Below are 16,968 nucleotides of genomic sequence, written 5' to 3' on the forward strand. Positions count from 1 at the left end.
AGCTAGCGCCTGGGCGCGGCGCCACTAACGCCTCTTGCGAAATTCAGCGGTAGGTTAGCGGTGGCAGTAGCTGTTAGCACCCTGCGACGCTGCGCCTCCGGCGATGATGTCATCGCCGTGCACAGCGCCCCGCTCACGCCCCGGCCGCAATCTTTGGTAGCGCCCCCTGACTTACTGCCGGACGCTATGTCCGACAGGGTCAAGGGGGCCTACCTGCGGCCGGGACAGCGCAAATTAAAGGGGAGGTGCCGGGCGGCCATTTTTGTTGCTGGCCGCCTACCAACACCTGCCCCCATTGCTGTCCCCGGCCTCCTGTGCAGCCCCCCACACGGGGTGCCGGCTGCGCTCCGTGAGCCCGGCACTTCTCTTGAGTGCAGGGCTCTTTTGCCGACACTCTGATCCCTGGTGGCCCAGCTGGGTCCCAGTTCGCGCTGCGCTAGGCCCCTCCTCTTTATTAAGGGGAGGAAGGCCTGCAGTACCATGGCGCGACGTGCCGCAGCGCCACCACAATATTCACTTGCAGCGCCCCAAGAGGGAGGCGGGGCGCTTCCAGTGAATTTCGGGCGTGGGGGCGCTAACATTTTCGGGACACTAAAAGTAGCGCCCCAGCGAAGTTAGCGCCCCAAAGGGGGCGCGACCCAATTTTGCCCCCTTTGTGTCCTACAGCTTATCACACAAAAACTTTTGATTTTAGTAAATGTTTTGTTGCATTAAAAGGTATTTTCTTATTTACTGATCTATCAATGCACAGTGCCAGATGTTTTATTATTTATGGTTGCTTAATAGCATGACTAACCAACAATTTTCAGTGACAAAGTCAATGTCCATGATATATAATATTAGATTCGAGAATCATGCACAGCTACAGAATGCACATCAAGTAAGAAAAAATTATTCTACTTGCTTGGATGGTTTATATTTGTCCACTTTGACATTGTACATCCAGTCTTCCAGCTTCTTCCTTACAGTAACAAAAGTTCCTCTGATTTCCCATTGTTTCTTGACATCTATTACTGTCATAAATCTAAATACAGTAAAGAGATTGTAACCATTAACACAGAGTTTTTCAGTTACCTGTATGTTCTACTCAACAAAACGCAACTCGACCCAAAAAAATTTGCTTCCTTTCTGACATTTATTTAGAATATGAAACAAAAAGACAGATTACACATGAAGATGTACTCCGCTTACCATGTGTCAGGTAAGGAAAAATACTTGGGCCTAGAAATTCAGTGGGCTGCGCCACCCGTTAGCGCCTTAAGAGGGCGCTAAGTGGGTCGGAAGCCACTGGCCACGCCTCCCGCTACATTCAGCGGGGACGCTAATGGCGGCGCTAGCCATTAGCGCTGCGCCGCTACCGATGACGTCATCGGTGTGCGCAGCGCCCCGATCGCGTTATTTAGTTGTGCCCCCTGCTTTAACGCCGGACGCTATTTGCGACCGGTTCAGGGGGGCCTACCTGCGGCGGTAGAGGCGCTAATTAAAGGAGGTGCGGGGCGGCCATTTTTTTTGCTGGCCGCCTGCCAGCACCTCTCCGCGCTGCCGTCCCCGGCCTTCTGAGCGCACCCCCCCCCCCCCCCCCGTGGAGTGCCGACTGCGTTCCAAGAGCCCGGCACTTCTCCTCGGTGCTGGGCGCTTTTGCCGGCACTCGCGATCCTCGGGGGCCCAGCTGGGCCCCAGATCGCGCTGCAGAAGGCCCCTCCCCTTTAAGAAGGGGAGGAAGGCCTGCAGTACCGCAGCGCGCTGTGGCACGTTGCGCCGCGATCTTCAGTTGCAGCGCCCCAAGAGGGATGCGGGGCGCCTCCAGTAGCGCCGCGCTTCCCTCTGGGGCGCGCAAAGTGAATTTCCGGCAGGCGGCCGCGACTACTTCTGGGGCGCTACTTTTAGCGCCCTGGCGAGGCTGGCGCCCCAAATGGGGCGCTACTGAATTTCTAGGCCTTGTACTTTAAATGGTCTTTTGGCTGAAGTCCATGTAACTATTCCCTAGGTATGTTCCTGTTCAGACAAGGTGAGATGTTCCCCTGGAAATCTGCCTGTTCGGACAGTCCCAGAACATTACTGAGAGGGAAATGGGCCAGCAAGGCTTACTGTCAAATAACTGCCCCAAAAAAAAATTCCTCTGAGATTTTCCCTCTGCCCCCATTGGGGAAGGACTTCTTCAGCTGCTGCATCCTTGCCCCACCGTATGTAAATGACACCGGATGAGATTTGCTGCAGGGCCCAAATTTCCTCCCCTTGCTCCCAGTCGCTGCCAGTGGGAAAGAACACCTCTCCAGCATAAGCATTGTGGCAGACCAGAGGCACTTCACAGCTATCTTTGGCCGTTCCTGCCAAGTCTTCGCTGGGGTTGCACCTGTTGACCAGTGGCATTTTAGATTTGTAGATTTGAGTTTCCTGGATTTACCCCATTGCTGTACCTTGGGTAAGTTAGACTCAAATATATGAGACGCAGTAGCTACCTGTATCATCTGATCAAGACAGAAGTATGGGGTTTGTGTGCTTTGAAGAGTCTTCAAACTTAGCTTACTGATTTCTGCTGTTTGGAAATATTTTTTCAACCCCTTTTTTGCTATTGAGACCCGCACTTGATTTTCACTACCTGCTACTGAACCAGGCAATCCAAAAATAGTTGGACCCTTGAGCACCCCCACCCACCCATTGCAGTCAGAGAAACTCCGGAGCAGGTGTCGCTTTTTCCCTGGGCTATCCACTCTATGGCCGAGATTTTCCTTACCTCAGCGAGTCCGGGACTGGCGATGTCGGTGGCGGGTCCCGACCCCGATGCTGGCTCCAAACCGCTCTGGAAAATTATTTTCCGTTGATAGGGCTTGTTAAGCCCGCCCAGCGCGTTTCCCAGTCCAATTAGAGGAAGCGGGTCTGGTGACGTCATTCATGACGCGTCATCAGCCGGTTTCCTTAAAGAGACCATGGCCAACTTTCTTTTAACATTTGTGCTGTCAGTGTTCTACAGCATTGAAGTACTACAAAACTGACAATGATGCACAGAGGTGCAGGGCTGCACCCAGGTTCTCCCATAACTCCCTCCATATGTTTATGGAGGGAGTCAGAGCACGCAGGGAGGTCCTCTTCCGATGAGCGGCAGACTCCTCCCCAGGAGACCAACACAGCCTGGTTGCACATTGCACAGGAGGTCACAAGCAGGGATGTCACCAGGAGGACCTGGGTGCAGTGGCGCAAACCTTTCAATTATCTTATTAGATCACAAGACGTTAATACAAAGCCACACTCATCTTCATCCTGCTGTGCCTCTCATCACATCCCCATCACTCTGCCTTCCCAACCCTACTCCTGCACATCCTTACTCACACCAACTTACCTTGCACGTCCACCCATCCCCATCTCACTAGCCACCCACCACACTCACCCTCATCCTAGTTCAGTCATACCAACTAACAACACACATGGGTAGCCACTTAGGTCTTTTATCCAATGTTCATGTAAAGTTACTGTTAATGTGCCGTCAAACATTGAAACCTTTATTTTCAACACTTTCAGTTCTTGGACAGATCTGTGTGCACCTTTGGAAGTGGCTTAGTGAGTTGTAGTGAATAGTGAGACATAATGGTACCCTTCGCAATGGTGGTGAGTGTGAAATGAACGGCTTGGACATTGTAGGGCTGCTTTATGGTGTTGTGTGGGGTGATGCCAACCATGTGGCAGCCTGGGTGTACAGCGTCAAGTGAAGTAAATCTGGCCATGGTGAGGTCATCGCGGGCAGCAATGTGGTCGGGTGCTGATGCCCTCTGCAGCACCAGCTGATTGCAGAGAAGGTTGGTGTTGTTGTTGGTGCTGCTGGTGTGCCTGGTGCTGCTGGTGTGCCTGGTGCTGCTGGTGTTGGGGCTGATCGTGGTTGGATTCTGAGGACCAAGGTGAGACAGTATAAAAGGCACCCATGTTGATGGAATCGATGGCAGGTGAAGTAGAGATGACAGAAGCATTTCTGTCAATGGTGAGAGACTTTTTCCAATGAAGTAACAAGGAGAGTGGAAAGCCTGCAGAATCTGTGCTGGAAATGGACTGAGAAACAGCTTGTGGCTGAGGAACGTGATGATCTGTCAGGTGGGAACTTTTACTGTACATCTGAAGCTGTCAAGTAATCAGCTAGAGCAATGGCCATTGAGCTCCTGCCTCAGGTTGACAGTTGTGGTCCCCCGAACAGCGTGGTTCCCGTGGCCATGAAGTTAAAGTGAAAAGCGTTTTAATGATCTGTCAACTCGATGCTAATTAGTTTAATTGGATCGCCAGCAGCTGCCTGTCGGGTCTGCTCAGTGCTGACAGACCCGACATTGGGAAAGGCATGCTGCATCAGGTTTTTCCCACACGGAAAATTCCAGCCTGTGTCACTATTATTATGGAGGAGGCAGGTTGCCGGGAAGGAGAATCAGATAACATACCAGAAGAATGCAGCCCACCAGATATTACCCCACCCTCACCCCACAAAGAAACTACAGGCACCACAGGCCTATGACAACCTCCCTAAGGAGCTCTGCATCAGAAGAGCTCACTTCTCAAAAGCTGCAATTGACCATCTCTATAACCTGCTACATGAAGATCTCAGGCCACATATCTACCTGTACTGCTCTCTCTGTTACAATTCACCATTGCCTAAACTTTAACAACTCAACCCTTTTCAGGCAGCCACAGGACATTATAAGCCAGGGAGCAGTAAGGGCAGGTCACTTATGTCCTGTACAGCAGAACAGGCACTTTATTAGCTTTGGCATCACAAGCAGGCAGCAGAAAGGGTCACATAATTCTATAGGGTTGCTGGCTTCCACAAGGTACAGACTATATCAACGGCACTCACGCCACATTGAAAACACCCACACAGCATCCCCTCACCTATGCACAGGAGAGGATTCCACTCTTTGAATGTGCAGATTATTTGTGATACCACTTAGAGGATCCTTCATGTCAACGCTTGGTATGCAGGAAGCTGCTATGATGCTTTCGTCAGTACCACGGCCACCTCCCTCCACAGTTTTCTGACAAAATTGGGCCACAGGTCTCATTTACATTATTTAGATGAGCTGCCAGAGCCTGTCGTGACTCCACAGGCAGCTCACTCATTTTACATAGATGAGTGTCGGGCCCCTTGCCTCACTGGCAGTGGTCCGAAGATAAACCGGTGGGGTTGGGGGGGCGCAGGGAGAAAGAGTTTGAAGCGGTAAAGTGGGGGCGGGATGCAATTGCGAGTACTGTGGAGTCAAGGGAACACTCCTGCTTTTCCTGGCTCCACAGAAACAATTTTTGTAACTTTTTATTCCACATTAGGGAGTTCACACCCCCAAGCGCAACATAGCCAGGTACCCGCTGTTTCCTTGGGGGGGTCCACTGGTCTCTTAGCGAAGCAATGGCAAGAGACCAGTAGAACCCCCAAGGAATTTCAGGGCCACACTCAGGTTCTATGGGCTTTCATATCAAATGGGAGACATTTTGATCAGTGTGATAACTTTGACTGACAGCTCAGCTGGGCAAGATAAGGAAGGGGTCAGAGGATTCTTCTCTTTTTCTTGCTGTCTCTCTTTAGCAGAAAGTCACCAGACCCGGCATGTGATCACATGCAGTCTGTAACAAAGGGCTAGATTTTCGGGGAGCCGTCAGGCAGGGTTTCAGGCGTGTGGGGGGGGGGGGGGGCGGGGGGGAAATCCCGAATTCAGGGGTCCCAACACCATCCCGCCCAAAACCCCGCCCCACATAAGTTTCAGGGGCGGCGGGTACCCGCCCCGCACTGGGACCCGCCGAAACCAGGCGGGAAGGGATTAGTGCCAATTAACTGCCTGTTAACAGGTAGTTAACAGGCAGTTTTTAGCCTAATCCCTATTTTGAGGGGTTTCGTGTGGGTTTCCCGACGGCTCCAAACCACGCCAGGTTGGAGCGGTGGGCCGTCGGGTTGAAGGAGTTGGAGGGGTCGCGATGTCGGCGCTCAGGTGAGTGATGGGTGCATGAGTGCAAAGGTAAGTGTGTTTGGTGTGTCTAAAGTGTGTAAAGAACTTTTACTTACCTGTACTTACCCTAACAGCCTTTCTTCCTGCAGCCGTCGGGAGCTGCATCACTCACCCGGAACTTAAAGCTGAACGGCTGCGATCTGTCAAAAGTGACAGCCTTCATCTTTGAGTGCCGGTAAGAGTTCTAACTGAGTCTGCGCAGAATGACTCATGTCAGAACTCAGAGTGTCAGTGTTTCACAGCTTCAAACAGCTGTGAGACACTGATATTTCATCTGACAAGAACTCTTGACAGATGAAATTGCAGTCTGTGACATCACCTGCTGCCGGGTGGCCCTTAATTGGCCTGCTGAGCCCGCTGGGCAGGCTCAACAAGGTCAATCAAGGGAAAATCGCGTGGATTGGCCGGACGTCGAAGTAGGCGGGTCAAAAACCCGAAAGGGGAAGTCCCGCCTTCTTCCCGACAGGTTCGGCAAAATCTACCCCAAAGACATTGAAAGTTCTAACAGTAGAAATATTGGATATTTGCTTGTGGCCAAACTTGTTGAGGGCTTTACTCCCAATTGGGAAGCAATACATGCACCATAAACAACAAATTAAATATGTGCCATAATATCAGTACTTTGCATGGGACTTCCTAAGGAGACCTCAGGGCCCTTCTCAAAGAGGCAACTTCTTTAGCAAAAACTGGAGCCAGTGACAGATGACAGTCAGGAACTTAAATGGGATTTCATTCATTGATGCCAACATTAGTCATCACGACTGGACCAATCATGAAGGTTATTTGAGACCCAGTTGTCCTCTGACATTTACTCCTCACCAATGCAAGTTGCATGCATGTTGTTAAGCTGGTGGGTCTTTCAAATAGCATTCACTCAAGTCAAATCAGATCTCATCAACTTAGAACCGGAGACTTTCCTGCACCAAGATAAATTAATCTAGGGTATTCTGGAAGCCAGGATTTTTTGTAGCTATTGAGATAATGGTTAGATTTTTAACTTGCCAACCTGCTTGACATTAGGAGCTCACATAGCAACCTGGATGTCATCTATTACACCCTGCATTTTGGTAAAGCCAGCAACACAATAAAACTGGATAGTTTTATCTTGCTGCTGCCTTGCTGCGATGCCAAACTGGATGAACTCCCAAGCTTTCCAGAAAAGAATGTCAGTTACTTGATCAATACATGCCTGGAAGGCACCTGGCTAATATTACATAGATTCCCCATGGCTGCCTGAAATGACCCAGTGGCATAAAAGATGAGTGCAGTCCTGGCTTTCACAGTCAATGGCAGAGCTGCATGGCAGAACAGAGTAGCCACAGATCTTCATGCAGTAGCTGGCACAGTTCCCCTATCTTTGGTGAAGGGCTCCTCACGAATGTCTGCAAAGGTCCTGTGTTCCCTATTAATTCATTGGGGCAGAGTAATAGCTTGAAGGGTGTATCCTCCTCTTAAGCTGCCTCACTCCTCTTTCCTCCATCCTCTTCTGCTACTCCTTCTCCTGCTCCATTATAATGACAAACAAAGAAATGCTCATTGGAAATCCCATATCTGGTCCTTAGTACCTCTTACAGTGAATGGAGGAAAAATAACTCAGGGATCTAATAGACACACAGTCAGAGGCAAGTCCAACAATGTTTATGAAAAAAGAACGCTCCAGAATCTGTTTCCCAGCTCCAGTAATCCATGACAATGTTTCTGCACTCTTCAGGCTCAAAAGTTCCTTACTTCTGCCGGTCTCAGCTGATCCTGGCAACAGATACTCCTTAAAAATGTTCCAAACTACCCTAGATATTTTATGAGTGTCACTTCTGGAATTACAGCATCCCAAGGTCACTGGCCCACATTTTAATACATTTAAATGAGCTCCTTGGTGACTCAGAGGTCAAATTGTGGGAAGGCAGAAAATGCAATTGGGAGCTCAAGTGCATTGATTTTGGAGAGAACATTGGCTTCTGACCCAATTGACAGGTCAGTACATTGAGATGATCCAAGTTTAAGACAGATGTCATGTAAATGACAAGGAATTTCGTTTCCTGTCTGAAGAATGACACTCCCATTACAAATGGCACAAAGGCAACAGCAAAAAAACCTTCAAAAGTGAGTCTAAAATAAGTTTTAAACTGATGCTAGCAATGTTAATGTAGGGTCTTTGAATTCTGTTCTACATTCTCCCCAGCACCTAGAAACCCTGGAAGACAGTTTTATATAAGCAAGAAGTGGAAACAGCACAAGTGGAAACAGCACAAATGTGGTAGAAGTAACAGAAAATGGGGAATATGGCATCATTTGTACCTCATGTGCATGAAAGCACTCAAATATGGGCAGGTGCTTATATAATAGCAAAATACTGTGGATGCTGGAAATCTGAAATAACAACAGAAAATGCTGGAAATACTCAGCAGGCCAGGCAGCATCCGTGGAGAGAGAAACAGAGTTAACGTTTCAGGTCTGGGACCCTTCATCAGAACGGATGCTGCCTGGCCTGCTGAGTATTTCCAGCATTTTCTGTTGTTATATGGGCAGGTGCTTCCTGCATTCAATGGAAATTACAGTGGAAAATGGAGCAGAGGCAAAATTTACAGAGGTTCAGCACAATGAAACTCTGACCAATTCTCTGACTATGTCTACCTGCTTTATGTCCGTGAATCAGGTGGAAACAGTCAGAAAACCCAGTCTATCCTTTGAAAACATTCACACATATAACAATCCCTTCTGATTTTCCTGGTCACCAAACCTTATCCATGGTATGTGGAGTACAGCTCCAAATGATAAAGGAAACATAGCACCTAATGTTTTTATTGATTAATCTGCATGTGTGTTCAAACCTGCCTCTTAAACAAAGCACAATGCAAAAGTAAAGATATAAACAAGTACCTAGAGTTCCCAGCATTATGCTCTTACCTTCCAGTGTCAATGATGCTTTCAGTGATGCTAATCAATGTCCGTGCTGCCTGACGGTTAAGCATTCCAACACTATACTGCCGCCAGTAACTGGTCTAAATACAATTGCAATAAGAACAGAAAAATATGTTACAATATCTGTAGGCCAATAGTTCTGATTGCAACGATAATTAGTAAAGTGACAATGCCTTCCTCTTTCACTGCCATTCATGAATGGATGGGTACAGGCAGACAATCACAGGAAAAATCTAGGCAACATAACAAATGACTCTGTGAAATTTAACCTTTTGTGCTTTTAATACACGTATCCTGGCTTCTTCCATCATGTCATCTCTCTCACGGACAGAAGGTTCCCAGGGAATGTTCTTCTCACAGTCAGGGCAACGAGCTGTTCTTGTGTTTGGCAAAACTTCATCCACATGAATCTGAAAAACAAAGAGAGTACTTACATTTTGGTAACATGTTGATGTAGATTACTTACTGCACATTATGGTGAACAAACACAATCAAGAAATTGTTTAAATTACTCACGTATAAGAAAGATACAAAGGAATTTCTTCCCCTCCCCTTTAAATCTTTTGGGAAAGATTTTCCACTGGAGTTTTTAAAAATTATTCTTCAGGGTGTGGACGTTGCTGGCAAGCCCTGCATTTATTGCCCCTCCATAATTGTCCTCGAGAAAGTGGTGATGTCCTTCTTGAACCATTGTAGTTCATGTGGCGAAGGTGCTCCCACAAATGGTGCTAAGGCGATATATGTCCAAGTCAGGATGGTATGTGACTCGGAGGGGAACTTGGAAGTAATGGTTTCCCATTGCAACTGCAGCTCTTGTGCTTCTAGATGGTACTGGTGCCGATGACACCTTAGCTACAGTGCATCCTGTATATAGTACATATACTGCAGCCATGGTATGCGGAGGGTGTGGATGTTTAAGCAGGACTGCTTTGTTCTGGATGGTGCTGAGCTTCTTGAGTGATGTTGCAGCCAGGCAAGTGATGAGTGTACCATCACACTGTTGACTTGTGCCTTGTGCGATAAAGGAACATAGCACCTAATGTTTTGGGGAGTCAGGAGGTGAGCTATTCGCTGCAGAATACCCAGCCTCTGACCTGCTCTAGTAACCACACCATTTATGTGGATGTTTCAGTTGAGTTTATGATCAATAGTGTCCTCCAGGATGTTGATAGTGAGGGACTCAACAACGGTAATGCCACTGAATGCACAGGGAGTTGGTTAGGCTATATCTTGTTGGTCAGGTTGGCCAGGTCTTGAATGTGGGCATGGACTATTTCATTATCTGAGGAATTGCCAATGGAACAGACCAAATCTGACCTTATGATGCAGGGAAAATTAGAACTTCACCAGTTGTCACCTCATTTTTTCAGGTATGCCTGGTGCTGCTTCCGGCATTCTCTTCTACACTTTTCATTGAAGCAGGGTTGGTTACCTGGCTTGTTAGTGATGAAGAAGGGAGGAATATGCCAATGCCATGAGGTTACAGATTGTAGAGGTATACTATTCTTCTGCTGCTGATGGCCCACATCATGGATGTCCAATTTTAAGCTGCTAGATCTGTTCTTAACAGAAATTAAGCAGAGAAAATGGGCTAGCTGCCCCTTCCCCTACACAATCGAGTAGGCAGTCCATCAATCATATTAAAATGAGGCCCGCGAGTTAAAATTGCCCAGGCTTCACAACACCATTTTGCCACTCACCTCGGCCCCTGCCTGCCCAATTCCCACCCCGAATTAAAATCAGGGCTATAGATTCTTCAAGTCCCAGTGTTCAGATTGCTGGACTGGTACACAGTGGACTTTGGATCAAGGCACACTCATAGTTGATCCTGCTAAAATATCTGCAGTTGGCCTAATTAAATTATTAATATAGGTTGGGCTTTGCACACTTATCTTGGCAATCTTGTGTCGGCCAAAATGTTTCTTCCTCACCTGCTCCCACCTTTGGGCTACAATTGAGACAGGATTGACGCACTCGTCACCTCCATTTGTGATGCTCTGGTGACACTTTTCATTGTTGTGTGGCACTCTCCTCCAAATAGGGCCACCCTTCACTACAGGACTTCCTGCAACAGGACCTCCAGTGCCCGATTGCTAAATGGCGACATTGTGCGCTCAGTCTTTTTCAGTTATGGAATGAAATTGCCCTTTAAGAGCAGCCAGCGCCGTTTAAGAGCTGCAGATACTAAAAATGCCACCCCCACAAGTTCAGCACAATCCCAGCGTCTCACGCCCTAAGTGCTGGGAGTGCCATCAGCCTATGCAAATGTGATGATCTTGCATTATGGGGCAAGATCAGCTCAATCATGCACAGCTGGGCAGAACGCTGGCACCAGCAACACTACACAGAGACGTCATAGTCAACCACACTACAGGAAACTTTGGTTTATCCGGAGGTTGTATGGCCGGAAACCTCGATCTAACGGCAGAAATCAGCAGCCGTTTTGTTAGGTTTTTTTCTTTTCCTAGCATATTTTTAAACAGGTCAGTCTCTGGAAAGCCTCTCTGAAGCTGTTGCTAAGCTACAGAGACGCTTCCAAGGTACGGGCCGACTGTTTACAAGCTGTTGCTAAGCAACAGTGTTTGTTGTCAGATACGGAGATGAAAACCTCCGTATCCTTCAACATTAGCGCTGGTCTGTCCGGAAGTTTTCATAGATCGGCATCACGCCGGTCCCGTCGGTGCCAGATATCGCGAAGTTTCCTGTATCTTGTAACTCAAGAGGTGGCAGTAGAGGAAAAGTGCTAACCTTTCGCTCAGAGCTATGTTAGATGCCAAGTTCAAGAATATGTACCATCTGGAGCCTGTATAAAAAAGAATGTTGCTTTCTGAACATCATCAATTTGGGAAATAATTTGAGAGCATCAGAACTACTCTGCAAGGTATAATGGTTACAGTGGAGCAGTCCACCAGTTGTATCTATCTGTGCAGTGCGGTTTGACTGCTTTGCAGAGCTGCAGTATAATGTGGAGCATGTGGCACCTCCACAGCCATTGACAGAGGTTTTAAGCACAGATGTTGGTTCTGTGGAGACCTCGTCATGTCTGAATTCACCATGCTGTGGAATCAGCTGGACATTCTGAAATGGAGCTTCAAGGATCTCATGTGTTTCTCTAAACAGATCACAAGGCTTGTTGAGGAAATGCCCAGTAGCAGGGGATGGGAGAAGTTGGCACAAATGAGGGTCTCTCAGGATGATGCAACATTCATGCCATCCACTCAAGTGACTCATGCTGAGCCAGAGAATTGGCAGGCCCAAGTGGCCACATGACACCATGTTTTTGTGTAATGCAACACATAGGAGCAAGGATCTTCCACTTTCCTTCTGCCGATTACTGGGTGGAACTAGGGCAGACATGGACATAGAACTGAACAGCAACACATTTTGCTGCATCTCCATTCATTTTTCCATCCAATGGATTTATCACCAGCAATCATTAATATGTCCACCTATATATTTGCAAAAGTATTTCCCATCACTTATACAATAGCAACACTGGACACAAGAGATGTTTATTCATCCCTGCTGTCCAGCATTGCTATGGACGGCAGAAGGGCCTTTTAAAACTATATGGTCCAAAAGCATAGGCATTTGATCATTGCGTATGTCTCAGAGGCCTGCCACAGCAATTCACAGCCTCCATTGTGGCAGGTTCTCCAGAGGAGAACAGAAAGCTTGCCAAAATTATGCAAATTACATCAATGCCAAAAATCTAACTGGATGAAGGATGCAACTTTGTGGTGGGCAAAAATCCCACGAGACTGAAGATGCACCCCAATTCCACTAAAGCAGAAATTCTGGGTCAGGATATCCAGTGAGGATAAAATGAGGTCAAATGAAATCCTGTGGTTAAAACACCAAAACAAAACAAAATATGTGCAAAGGTTGTCTGAAGCAAAAAGAAGTGACTATACTGGGATCAACATGGGGAAAAACTGCAGCCAAGACTTGGTAATGCTTCCAAGATTTCCATGAAAATGTGCAATTATTCATGCCTACAGCTGCACCAACAATCTGAAGGTTTTTCAATTTATTAACGGTATATAATAAAGATACTGCTCACGTTTTTTTGATGACTCTTGTATGGGTCTTCAAGCTGCACTAATTTTTCTGCCATTACCCAGTTTGCATCAGCAAGGAATCTATCCATTTTCAATAATGAAAAAGTGTTGGCCTCACTCTCTCTGATACGTTGAAGTGCACTATACATAGCCATGCGTTTAGGGACTGGAATATCACTAAGACCTTGAAAAGAAACAAAATACCACAAATATTATATAGAATCATAGAATCTTACAGCACAGAAAGAGGCCATTCGGCCCATCATGCCTGTACCGGCTCTTTGAAAGAGCTGTTCAATTTTGTCCCACACCCCAGCCTTTTCCCAATAACCCTGCAAATTAGACCCCTTCAAGTACATGTCCAATTCCCTTTTAAAAGTACCTTTGGAGTCTAATTCCAGCACCTTTCAGGTAGTGCGTTCCAGATATTAGCAACCCTCTGTGATAAATTTCTCATTTTCCCTCTAGTTCTTTTACCAATTATTTTAAATCTGGTTACCGACCCACTTGCCAGAGGAAAAAGTTTCTCCCTACTCTCTATGAGGTCTCCCCTTAACCTTCTCTGCTCTAAGGAGAACAATCCCAGCTTCTCCAATCTCTCCCCATAACTGAACTCCCTCATCCCTGGTATCTTGTTAAACTCTCCAAGGCCTTGACATTCTTCCTAAAGTGTGGTGCCCAGAATTGTACACAATACTCCAGCTAAGGCCTGACCAGAGATTTGTAAATGTTTAGCACGACTTCCTTGTTTTTGTATTCAATACCCCTATTTACAAAGCCAAGCATCCCATATGCTTTCTTAACCACCTTATCAACTTGCCCTGCTACCTTCAAACATTTGTGAATCTGCTCCCCCAGGTCCCTCTGTTCTTCCACCCACTCCCCCACCTCAAAATAGTACCATTTAGATTATAACTGCCTCTCCATGTTGTTCCTCCCAAAGTGCATCACTTCACACTTATCTGCATTAAATTACATCTGCCATGTGTCTGCCCATTTCACCAATCTGTCTATGTCCTCCCGAAGTCTGCTACTATCGTGATCACTATTTACTACATTGTCAAATTTTGTATCGTCTGCAAACTTTGAAATTGCACTCCCTATACCAAAGTCCAGGCATTTATATATACCAAGTAAAGCAATGTCCTAATACCGCCCCCTGTGGGAGCCCACTGCATACTTCTCTCCAGTCAGAAAAGCATCTGTCCACCACTACGCGCTGTCTCCTATCCCTCAGCCAATTTCGTACCCAAGTTACCACTGTTCCTTTAATACCACGTGCTTCTATTTTCCAAATAAGTCTGTTATGAGGTACTTTATCAAAAGCCTTTTGAAAGTCCAATGTACAACATTTACTGTGCTACCTTCATCAACCCTTTCTGCTACTTCCTCAAAGAACTCAATCAGGTTAGTCAGATAGGATTTGCCTTCAACAAATCCATGCTAGCTGTCCCTTATTAACCCATGCTTCTCCAAGTGAGAATTAATTCTGTCCTTGACAATTGTATCTAGTAGTTGTTCCACCACTGAAGTTAGACTATTACCAAGTTTATCCATCTCCCCTTTTTTGAACAGGGGTGTAACATTTGCAATCCTCCAGTCCTCTGGCACCGGAGCTGAGCGGCAGATCTGCGAGAGGCACAGAGTTAGCGAGAGGAACTCAACACAGGAGTGACGTCAGATTTCAGAAGTGACGTCAGCACAAGGGAGCTGATTGGTGAGTAGCTGGTGGGTATTTTCCTTTAAGTTTTTTGTTAAATTTTAATTGTATTTCTTATTGGTGAGTAGCGGGTGAGTGTTTTTTGTTAAGATTTTAAGTTTATTTCTGTCAAGGTAGTTCATAGTGTATTATATAGAGGCATGGCACGGCAGCTAAGTCCAGTGAATTGCACATCCTGTGCCATGTGGGAAGTCCTGCATGCTTCTCGTGGCCTGGACGACTACGTGTGGGGAAGTGTCACCAGCTACAGCAGCTCGAGCTCCGGGTTTCGGAGCTTGAGCGACAGCTGGAGTCACTGCAGCGCACCCACGAGGCTGAGAGTTACGTGGATAGCACGTTTCTGGAGGTGGTCACCGCACAGCTGAATCCTAAACTGCTCCCAATCCTCAGGTTTGCTGCTTTTTCTGGCCAATTTATATGTCCTCTCCTTGGATCTTATGCTATCCCTAATTTCCCTCGTTAGCCAATGCTGAGTCACCTTTTTTGTTTTATTTTTATGCCAAACAGGGATGAACAAATTCTGTAGTTCATCCATGCGATCTTTAAATTTTTGCCATTGCCTATCCACCGTCAACCCTTTAAGCAACATTCCCCAATCCATCCTACCCAACTTGTGCCTCATACCATCGTGGTTTCCTTTATTTAAATTCAGGACCCTAGTCTCCGAGTCAAATACTTCACTCTCCATCTTAATGAAGAATTCTATCATATTATGATCACTCTGCCCCAAGGGGCCTCGCACAACAAGATTGCTAATTAATCCTCTCTCATTACATAATACCCAGTCTAAGATGACCTGGTCTCTAGTTGGTTCCTTGACATATTGGTCCAGGAAACCATCCCGTATACACTCCAGGAATTCCTTCTCCGCAGTATTGTTACTAATTTGGTTAGCCCAAACTTTATGTAGATTAAAGTCACCCATGATAACTGCTGTGCCCTTATTGCACGCGTCTCTAATTTCCTGTTTAATGCCATCCCCAACCTCAGCATTACTGTTTGGGGGTCTGTATACAACTCCCACTAACGTTTTCTGCCCCTTGGTATTTCTCAGCTCTACCCATACAGATTCCACGTCATCAGAGGTAATCTCCTCTTTAACCAGCAATGCTACCCCACCGCCTTTTCCTTTTGCCTGTCCTTCCTGAATATTGAATACCCCTGGATGTTGAGTTCCCAGCCTTGGTCACCCTGGAGCCATGTTTCCGTAACCCCAATCATATCATATCCATTTACATCTATTTGCGCAGCTAATTAATCCACCTTATTACGAATGCTCCTCGCATTAAGATACAAAGCCGTCAGGCTTGTTTTTTTAACGCTCTTAGACCTTGTAGAACTATTATTTACTGTGGCCATGTTTGATTTAAACCCTTGACTTCTCTGACTGCCACTTTTGCTTTTCTCCTTCCTGTCTTTTGCTTCTATCCCTGTTTCCCATTCCCCTGTCTCCCTGCACAGGTTCCCAACCCCCTGCCATTTTAGGTTAAACCCTCCCCAACAGCACTAGCAAACACTCCCCCTAGGACATCGGACACCCAGTCCCGCCCAGGTGCAAACCATCCAGTTTGTACTGGTCCCACCTCCCCCAGAACCGGTTCCAATGTCCCAGGAATTTGAATCCCTCCCCCTTGCACCATTCCTCTAGCCACGTATTCATCTGAAATATCCTTCTATTTCTACTCTGACTAGCACGTGGCACTGGTAACAATCTTGAGATTACTACCATTGAGGTCCTATTTTTTAATTTACCTCCTAACTCCCTATATTCAGCTTTTAGCACCTCGTCCCGGTTTTTACCTATATCGTTGGTACCTATATGCACCACGACAGCTGGCTGCTCACCCTCCCCCCTCCAGAATGCTCTGCAGCCGCTCCAAGACATTCTTGACCCTTGCACCAGGGAGGCAACATACCATCCTGGAGTCTCGTTTGCGGCCGCAGAAACGCCTATCTATTCCCCTTACAATAGAATCCCCTATTACTATAGCTCTCCCACTCTTTTTCCTCCTGTCCTGTGCAGCAGAACCACCCACGGTTCAGGAAGTTGGCTGCTGCTGTCTTCCCCCGATAAGCCAACCCCCCCAACAATATCCAAAGCGGTATATCTGTTTGAGGGGGGGATTGCCACAGGGGACCCCTGCACTACCTGCCTGCGCCTACTACTCTGCCTGGCGGTCACCCATTCCCTTCCTGCCTGTGCAGCCTTTACCTGCAGTGTGACCAACCCCCTAAACGTGCTATCCACGACATCCTCAGCATCGCGAATGCTCCAGTATGTATCCATTCGCAGCTCCAG

At 47.0% G+C, this 16,968-nt stretch overlaps 1 protein-coding gene across 1 annotated transcript in view; it reads right to left on the reverse strand.

The window, feature by feature from the left end:
* LOC147106682 (sperm-specific sodium:proton exchanger-like) overlaps nucleotides 1–16,968 on the reverse strand; it is a 504,645-nt gene that overhangs the window by 345,407 nt on the left and 142,270 nt on the right. The window contains exons 11-14 of the mRNA XM_086008503.1: nucleotides 12,952–13,133; nucleotides 9,158–9,298; nucleotides 8,874–8,968; nucleotides 905–1,024 (exon numbers count right to left, since the gene is read on the reverse strand). Of these exons, the coding sequence (XP_085864629.1) occupies nucleotides 905–1,024; nucleotides 8,874–8,968; nucleotides 9,158–9,298; nucleotides 12,952–13,133 (538 nt within the window). The remainder of the gene's footprint in view (nucleotides 1–904; nucleotides 1,025–8,873; nucleotides 8,969–9,157; nucleotides 9,299–12,951; nucleotides 13,134–16,968) is intronic.

The sequence above is a fragment of the Somniosus microcephalus genome, chromosome 15 (assembly GCF_052327205.1).
Source record: "Somniosus microcephalus isolate GS21.2 chromosome 15, FLI_Smic_1.0, whole genome shotgun sequence".
Lineage (NCBI taxonomy): Eukaryota > Metazoa > Chordata > Chondrichthyes > Squaliformes > Somniosidae > Somniosus > Somniosus microcephalus.